This window comes from Grammomys surdaster, unplaced genomic scaffold (assembly GCF_004785775.1).
Source record: "Grammomys surdaster isolate TR1022 unplaced genomic scaffold, NIH_TR_1.0 171, whole genome shotgun sequence".
Taxonomy (NCBI): domain Eukaryota; kingdom Metazoa; phylum Chordata; class Mammalia; order Rodentia; family Muridae; genus Grammomys; species Grammomys surdaster.
This window is the reverse complement of record NW_021604619.1, coordinates 197,999-207,720: the sequence shown is the minus strand read 5'-3', so window position 1 is coordinate 207,720 and position 9,722 is coordinate 197,999. Positions and strand designations below refer to the sequence as shown.

Here is a 9,722-nt window from a genome sequence, read left to right as displayed (position 1 = left end):
AAAAAAAAAGTTGTATTTTTTGCTTCTTTTCCTGTGCCAGAGATGAACAGCACAAGGTGGGAAGATTTCCAAAGCAAGAAGGTATTTGGAGCATCTTATTTGACTGATGCTTGAACACTGTGGCTAGGCTTTGTTCAGACACTTTGAGAATCCCATGAACTCATGTTCTCAATATTCTACCAATATTTCACAGCCCAGCCTGTGAGAGGAGACCACAGATCTGCCTCCATTGAAGATTACCGATCCCCATCTGCTCAGACGTCATACAGGGTTCAAAGCTGTTAGGAACCACAAGAGTTTTAACGAATTAACTTTACTAGAAAGAGACTTGATGTCCCAAGATATGAATAAAGCAAAATAACGTGGTATTTCCCATTGTGGGGGGAGGCTTTGGAATAAGGATGAGAATAACATCTAATTCAGCTCCCTAGCCTCACATGCACCAACAGAGATATGTTTGATATTTATTTGTTCTCACAAAATCTACCAAAAGAGCAGAAATGAAGACTGGCGAGGTAGCCAAGCCAATAAAGGTTGCTTGCTGCCAAACTTACCAACCTGAGTTTATTCCCAAAACCTTCATAGCAGAAGGAAAGAACCAACTTCCACAGGTTATCCTCTGGACTTCACACACGTGTTGTGGCACATAAATGTACACACACACACACACACACACACACACACACTGTAATCTACAAAGCAGAAATGATTGTTGAATTTGTGCCTGAATATTTGAGTTATAAAATGGTATGATAAATCTGCCCAGTAAGACACATCTGAATATATATATAGTTGATGTCTGGCTCTCATTTTCAGTCTAGACTTCCTCCCACCAAGGTACTTGGACCATGTGTCTTCTTGACATCTAGGATGGGGTTGAGGAAGTACAGCAGTAACCTAGGAGATAACTGTCACATGATCATTTGGGAGAGTCCCAGCTCCATCTTGAGTCAGCCATGAGCACCGGTTTCATTGTCTGCACTTTGTGGTTATTGTGACAATTCCCATGTACTGTTCTGGGAGGGAAAAGTCAGTTCCTTTCAAGAATGTAATCCCTGGGAGCTCCAGGAGATGGCCTAGTATACCCACATACATCCTGGGATCACTGAGTGGTCGCAATGGGGAAAAACTACATGCGGTTGGTGTGAGGGGCAGCAGGGGATGGCAAAATAGTGGATCAAGGAAAAACTGGGATAGAAGGAATAGGGGATCATACTTAACTAACACATCGAATGCCTGTAAACAATTTCTCAAACAATAACATTTTTATTTATAAACAAATGACCCTGCATCTTATGCTGCTTAATGTAAAATTGTGCTACCTTTTCAAGAGGTCATCGCTATGGGTATTGCTCTATCTGCCCTCCCCATGTCCTCTCCAGTGTCCCCAGTTTTCTGAAGCTTAATACCTCTCACTAGAGTTCAGATGAGAGAAAGCAGTCATGTACCTCAATTTTGAAGAAGAGTATCAAATGCTCCCAAGAATTCTATACTGGAAGCCCTGAAGAGTGTTATCTGATATTGCCTCTGAGTAGCTAGTATCTGTGTATCTCAAAGGATGTCGGTATTAGCTCTGTCAGCTAGTCTACATGTGTTACCTGTTTATCTATCTTCTCTTCCCCTTGTGTACTCTTCCTAGAAGCTCCATCATATATGCACATCCAGAGCTCCTCTATGGGATATAAAGTACCTCAGCACACAGCCAAGGTAACTAAGATCCAGCTCCAAGCTGGATCTTCGGTCAATGTAGTATGTGCTCATAGCCGTATGAAAGTAATACAGAAGGGAATCCAGAGGCCAAGAGGACAGACAGAAGGGATACATGGGAAGAGGTCAGAAGAAGCTGGGGTCGCAGATGAACAGCTCTGGTTCTATCCTTTTCATCTTCCTGTGTCCTTGGAGAAGCTTCATAGTCTTCTGTACCTTACTCCCACACTGTGAAAACCCAGGGGTAATAATAGACGCACATTTCCAAATGTTACAATTAACCAAAAAAGTGAGTCTGATTCGTGTATGCAGAACTGATTTTCATATGCAAACTGGTCTTCTCTTAGCTTTGACTGTATCTGCTTAAGGATGTGCTCTCATGACCCCACCATTGCCAGGCCAGCAAGCAATAAGTAGCCAGCCTTCTCCGGTCTGCTGCTTAAGTAACTGGTTCAGCGATGAGGCTAATGAGGTCCGTGTCATGGGATTTGAGCTCTGTATAGCCAGACTAATGAATTTAAGAGTCCAAAGGCAGTCTCCTAGACTCTAAACAGCTGCAATTTAAATAACAGCTATTAGCTTTCAAGGACCAGGGCGAAAAGCACAAGCGGATCCAACACAAATTCGTCACCACCATCCTCCGGGTAGAGAACCACTCAGGAAAATATCCGTGCCAAATCACCAAAGATATGGATGAGTTTGTAGAAGGACTTGACAACACAAATGGCTGGGCGTATACCTCATCAGTTCATTACATGCTCAGTCTGCAAATGCCCCCACCTTTCCTAGGTGAGACAAACAACCCAATATGGCCTAACCAGAAACTGGCAGTATTAAGTTGTGTTCGTCTCTTGCAGCTGACACAGCCCTTGGTATTGACGATGTATATGATGAGAAAGGATGCCAATGTGACGTGTCTGTGGAGGACCTCACCCCACCACTTAAAACTGTCATCCGAGCGATCAGGTGGGTAAATCCTGTGAACAAAACCATGAGTTTGGCACATCTCTGATTCTTTGAATTACCATGGGAGCTATTTGGTTTTCTCTGTTATTTTTCCACCAGATAAGCTTCCTGGAATAACTGTTTCCCTTTGGTGTATTCACCCACATGCCTCTTAACTCACTAACTATGGTTTGTCTTCATAAGGAACTGTACCAAATGCAACATAAAATATGTTTTTAAAGTGGGTGGGATTTGAAAACTTAAGCAACCCCAGAGACATGCAAGAGCTAATGTACTGTGTTGTATTTGTTGCTTTAGGGGCATTTGGTTTCTTGATGCAACTGGATTTTTTAAAAATTATTTCATGCCTTTTATTCAATCATATATGTTTCATATTTTGTACCAAAAGAAAAACCCTCTGGGCTACTTGAAATAAGACTGAGCTTTGACCATGGGAAGCCTGAGGCACTGTGCAGTGACTCTTTCTATTCTGAAAAGTAATTGCTCATACACAGGAACTTGTAACGTGGTTTCTCTACAATGGCAAAGAGCTAACAGAGGGCCCATATCAACTCCAGCCCACATCAGTGCAATTAAATGTTTGCTGATAGTCTGAGTTGGTCATTTAGCATGATGTTAGATGTGCCTTTGTGATTTCACTGGGAAATAGTGGCCAAGCAGAAATTAGTTACCAGTAAATACTTGTGGTGGTAAAGAAAACTATAATGTTATGAAAACATATATGCTTTTAGAAGATGCTTAAATGATCTGTATCCACAGACAAAACTAAGTGCAGTAAAGGTTAATTGCCCTACATAAAGGGTGATTCCTATTGGACCTGAATGGTCATAGGGTATATCCCACATTACACTGTAACTGTAGAAAGAACCACCAGACTTCCTCAATAGATACCAGTTTGAGCAAACAGTTAAATAGTTACCATATATTCATGGATGATCTAGAAGTACTAGGTGACATTTCAAAGAGGCATGATAAGACATTCCCGTAATCTCAGGCTTCAAAAGGCTGAGAGAGGGAGGGAGGAAGATTGTGAGTCTGAGGTCAGCCTGGACTACATAGGAAAACTCCGCAAAAATAATAAATAAATAAATAAATAAATAAATAAATAAATAAATATTATCAAGCTACATCTGTATCTAAGTCAATTAAAGGGTAGTGATGGGGCTGGAGAGATGGCTTCGAGGTTAAGAGCACTGGCTACTCTTCCAGTGGACTCTTTTGTTTCCCAGTACCCACATAGCTGCTCACTGTAATTTCCATTCCAGTGGATCCAAAGCACTCTTCTAGCCTCCTCAGGCAGAAGACACTTATGTACGGCACAGACAAACAAGCAGGCAAAGCACCTATATACTTGTGCTGGCTGCTTTTGTGTGTCAGCTTGATATAAGCTGGAGTTATCACAGAGAAAGGAGCCTCCCTTGAGGAAATGCCTCCATGAGATCCAGCTGCAAGGCATTTTCTCAATTAGCGATCAAGGAGGGAGAGCCCATTGTGGGTGGGGCCATCCCTGGGCTGGTAGTCCTGGGTTCTATAAGAAAGCAAGCTGAGCAAGCCAGGGGAAGAAAGCCAGTAAGTAACATCCCTCCATGGCCTCTGCATCAGCTCCTGCTTCCTGACCTGCTTGAGTTCCAGTTCTCACTTCCTTTGCTGATGAACAGCAATGTGGAAGTGTAAGCTGAATAAACCCTATCCTTCCCAACTTGCTTCTTGGTCATGATGTTTTTGTGCAGGAATAGAAACCCTGACTAAGACAACACATACATTTTCTTTTAAATTCCAAAAGAGGATGATGAGGATCTAGAAAGGCACTGTCCAATACTGTAAGCACTTGTTTTTTAAATGCTATTTAAATTCAAATTAATCAAAAGAGAAGACAATTTAAAGTTCAAGTTGCTCACTTGGCTCAGTTACACAATACACATTTGAAATGCTTAGTGGCCATGGGCACTCATAGCTAGTGACAACTATATTGGAAAAAAAAAAGCAACATTCTATCATCACAGGAAGTTGAATTCAACAGTACTGGTCTGTAAGCCAGATTCTTTACATGCACTGACTATTTCCATCATAGGCCCTAACATAATGGTAGGAGAATTCCGTCCACAAATCCATCTGCCTTGCAACACATGCATTAAATCTTATCTAGCAGAAGCAGATCAGGCTCTGCAAAAGTCATCTTTAATACAGTTTGTGGCATTTCCACAGACCTTCTGAAGCTCTCCCTTCTGCCTCACAACCTGTAATAAAAGGATCGTGGGCTGCAGGAACGGGAACGAGATAGGTCTATTCTGCTGCCATAAGCACTTTAGCAACAGCTTAAGATTTACTTCACCCTTCCTGAAATCGGCTGACGTTTGTAAAGACTTTTGCAGAATTCCCTTGTTTTTCAGAACTCTTTCTCAATCCATCCCCATCCCCCACCTCCACTCCCACCCCTTTCTTTTTCTGATGACTGTTTGGTCAGGATTTTTGTGGGTTTTTTTTTAACTTACTTATGTATTTTTTATGTATATGAGTGTTCCATCTACGTATATGCTTGTATACTGGAAGAGGGCATAGCTCCCATTATAAATGGTTTTGAGTCAGCTACTGTATGGTTGCTGAGATTTGAACTCAAGACCTCTGGAAGAGCAGCCAACGTTCTTAACTGCTGAGCCATCTCTCCAACCTGGGATTTTGTATTTTGGTTTGGGTTGCCTTTTTTTAGGACAAGTACTCATGTAGCTTAGGCTGGTCACAAATGAAAACATACTGCATAGCCAAGGCTCGTCTTAAATGCCTGATCCTCCTGCTTCTACCTCCCTAAGTCTGGCATTTCAAGTGTTTGCCACCACACCTAACTCGGTTCTATAGAGGGAATCTGTGCGTGCCAATGTACATGTACAAAAGCCAGAGAAAGATGTCATGTGTCCTGCTCTATCACTACCGTGAGACAGGGTTTCTTATTAAACCTGGACTCCATGGGACTACACACACACACACACACACACACACATACATACACACACACACACACACACACACACACACATACATACATACATACACACACCATGTTTTAGTTAGAATATCTGGTCAACAGACCCCAGCAGGTCTCTTGTCTCTATCTTCAACTTATCTTCTGCTGTTGTGGCTACCAGCTAGTACAGAAACACCCAGCTTAGGTGCTGGAATCCAAACTCTGGTCCTCTGCTTGGGCAGTAAGCATTGTTACCTACTGAGCAAGTAGTTCTTGTTTTTAACTGGACTTCATGATTTAGGTGTCTACTTTGTGCATGTGCATGTGTATTTTGAGGCTGTTGGTGAGGATAACTGGGGGATACTTTTCTCCCCTGTATTCTGATTCTTCCTGGAGTTGCTGAAATCAATCCTAAGTTCCATGTAAAGTAATTAGATAATGTAAGAAGTCAAAAGCCACAACACTAAAGGGCTTAACAACAGCATGAAATTATTCATCCATGAGGCATGCAACTTCAGGATACATGATTCAGAAGCTGAAGAAATGCTTAGCAGTTAAGGGCACAGACTACTCTTGCAGAGAACCCAGGTTGATTTCCTGGCACATCAGGTGACATACAATGGCCTATAACTCAAGCTTCAGAGGATCTGACACTCCCTTCTGGACTCCATGGCACTGTACTCTCATACATACACACACACACAAACACACACACACACACACAATGTTTAAAATAAAACTATTTTTGTAAGACACATATTTCAAAGGCCACTCAATCCTACTAGTTCTGCAAAGAAATTTGTAGATGTGTGTCCCTAAATCTTACACAAAGGTGCCTTTTTGGTGAAATATTATTTGCATAAATAAGTTCAAAATGAGCTGGCTAAGAAGTCTGTCAAACATACCCACATCTTACAACTCACCTAAAATGGTGTTGTATGTGTTTATTACTAACTCCAAGCGTGCACAAACCATTATCTGTCTCTAAACAACTTTTCTTTGACATTTTCCTTAGTGTTCTTAGGTGTTAGAATATTTAATATAAATACTCTTTTGTATCCCAGGAACTCTTTTTTTTTTCCTAAAAGACAAGTTCAGGCTGGCCACACATCTTTAATCCCAGCACTCAGGAGGCAGAGCTAGGCAGATCTCTTGAGTTCTTGGCCAGCCTGGTCATAGAACATAGAGAGTTCCAGGACAGCCAGAGCTACAGATAGAAACCCTGTCTCAAAATAAATAAATAAACAAACAAACAAGTTCAAATTAAAACAAAGAATAAAAAAAATCTACATTTCACCAAAGAGGTGACAATATGGAAATGATATTCCATTTACAAATAGCAAGAATCAGCTCTTATGTTCTGTTATTAGTTTTTATTAAATGTCTTCCAATGTCTCAGGAAACGATATGACTATGACTCATACAGTATAGATTCTATTACATTGTATAAAGGAACTTACCTCTTAATCGATGCATTTTATTTGGTTGTCAAGACTGTTACTGCTGTTATATTTAAGTGCTGGGATCAATAGGTAAATGTCTTACCATTGAGCTACATCCGCAGCCCTCAATGCGACTTTTTACAGATTATCACAAACTAAATATTTCATAGAAAGGTACATATTTCTGCATAAGTGCTTTTTTACCTCTAAGGGAGGAGATTTTACTTACTTTGAGAAAGCAATCTATATCTTATTAATTACTCAATTCAAACTGTCATTCTCACATATTTATGAAAATTAATTTCTAAATAGATAAAGTTAACAGAGGAGTAAGTTTATTGATAAGCTATGTAGCATTCAGCACACTTGCCTTTGACCATTTGGTGATAAGATACCTGTTTTCCGATCACTGTTTGAAAAATCTCATCCACACACAACCCATAACAGCCAAGTTGTGAAGGCAGTCTGAATGGCCATAAGACAAATTGATGGTCAGGAAACTGTGGAATATATACAGCACAGAGGACTTCTTGGTCATAAAGGAGGAATAAAATGCCATGTACATGACCTGGATTGTGTGATAAGTGAAGTGGCCCAGACCCTCAGAAAGACTGCTATAGCGTGCTTCCTCTCATATGCAGAAACTAAACTTCAAAAGATTCCAAGAGATACATGAAGTTTGTAAGGAGGACTACTTAGAGAAGGAGAGAAATAGGAGGAAGGGTCCATGAGGTGTTGGTAAATAGTGAATGTTATTGGAGTCAATTGTATACGTGTATGAAAATATCACAATGGAACCAGTTATTTCATATGATTGATTTATTAAATGACAACAAGAAACTAATGGCAAAGAACTATAAATAAATTACCTTGACATTGTCTTCCAAAATGCAGAGAATCTGATCATTCAGGAACTTCTGAAGTCAAGTGTCAGTTATACTTCATGCTTGTATTGGTATTGCAATCACTACAGAATTATGAGTCAGAGGCTGGTGACATGGCTCTGTGGTTAAGACACTTGCTGCTCTTACGGAGGACCCACGTTCAGTTTTGAACACCCAAACTAAGTGATGCACAACTGATTATAAGGCCAGTTCTGGGAGATCTAATGCCCTCTTATGGTCTCCATGGACACCTTCACACATGTGGATTTATCCACACAGAGACTAATAATACTCATTTTTAAAAAGTCATGAATATTTGCAAATTCACACACAAAAAATGAAATGTATGGTTTATACTTGTTTTGATAAATGTTTGAAAGTCTTATCAGTGCAACTAGATGTTTATTTTAAAGTCTCAGAGTGATAACCTATTAAAATGCAAAAGAAGTTGTATAGCTTGTTTGTTTGCACTTGCACTGGGCTAAGTTATTGCTCAGATATACACACCATGGCAAGGTGAAAGTATTATTCAAAGAATCATGGATTTGGAGAACGTGCTTTACTCACTAGGCAAGGTGATGTTTATATGCTTCTTACTATTGTGGTTGTCATAGAATTACTACATCTAGGATGAGAGTAACTCTTAATGAGATCCTCAGTGACTGTCGTTCCTGCATGAGCTGGTTTTATATATGCAAAAAGTGTGTGTCTTTTCACATAATTATCTCAGTGGCAGAGTGCCCGCCTAGCATGTGCGAATTCCCTGGAATTGATCCCCAGAACCACAAAGCAAAAAATCTGAATGAGATGACTGCACAATGTATTTTTCTACTAAAAATAATTAAAGCCAATCCAAATGCTCGTTATTGTGAAAAACTGCAAGAGAAGCTACTAATTTTATTATGTTCACAATTTCTCCTAATTTTTATATGCAAGAATCACCATACCTGTTACATTTCCCCCAGGCAACCTTTTATATCCCAAGTCAAGACAGCTGTTTAAAGAATCAAGTGAAATAATAAAAGCAAGAGGGGAAACTGGAAAAAAAAAAACCTCTCATTTTGTATATTCGTTTGCAGTACTCAGGCTGAAGCCCAAGGCCATGTGCATAATCAGACAAGCAAACATTCTACCATTGAACTATATCCCTAGCCCCTCAAAGAATTCTTTCCTGACTGTATTTTGGCACCATAACAGATCATCCATCCCACATCATTACCCTACCAAGCTGGCTGCTCCAGAAATTTAAAGGAACAGGATATTCTATATCCAGCCCTGTGCCTCTCATCGGGATAGTGATAGTCTGTCTTGTCCTAGCAGAGCTGTGGAGAAGCTTAAATAAAGTAATATTTGCAACCACTGAAAGCTGTGCTAGCTTTTGGTAAGCACTGGGCCAATGCGAATGATTAGCCTTGAGTTGATTGGGCTCCTTAGTACCTTGCAATGTGCCTTCCCTATTGCTAATCCTCCACCTTGAAAGCAAACTGCTGGCCCTCCCTGCTTCCATCATGTTAGCTCCCAAAATATTTACAGCCTTGCATCCCTTCCCAAAGATGTACTATGACCCCTCTGAAGTTATTGATCAATTCTCTAGACTGCTAAATTACTCAGAATTTCAAGGTTACTTTTTTTAACCTAATCAGAAGTCAATGTCCCAAGTAGACCTCTCCTCCCTTCATGCTCAGAGTATCACACACACACACACACACACACACACAGAGAGAGAGAGAGAGAGAGAGAGAGAGAGAGAGAGAGAGAGAGAGA

The 9,722-nt window shown here is 40.4% G+C and overlaps 1 protein-coding gene across 1 annotated transcript in view; it reads left to right on the top strand.

Moving 5' to 3' along the window:
* Positions 1 to 9,722, top strand: part of Kcnq5 (potassium voltage-gated channel subfamily Q member 5) — a 540,403-nt gene that overhangs the window by 513,523 nt on the left and 17,158 nt on the right. The window contains exon 10 of the mRNA XM_028767237.1: positions 2,565 to 2,673. Within this exon, the coding sequence (XP_028623070.1) occupies positions 2,565 to 2,673 (109 nt within the window). The remainder of the gene's footprint in view (positions 1 to 2,564; positions 2,674 to 9,722) is intronic.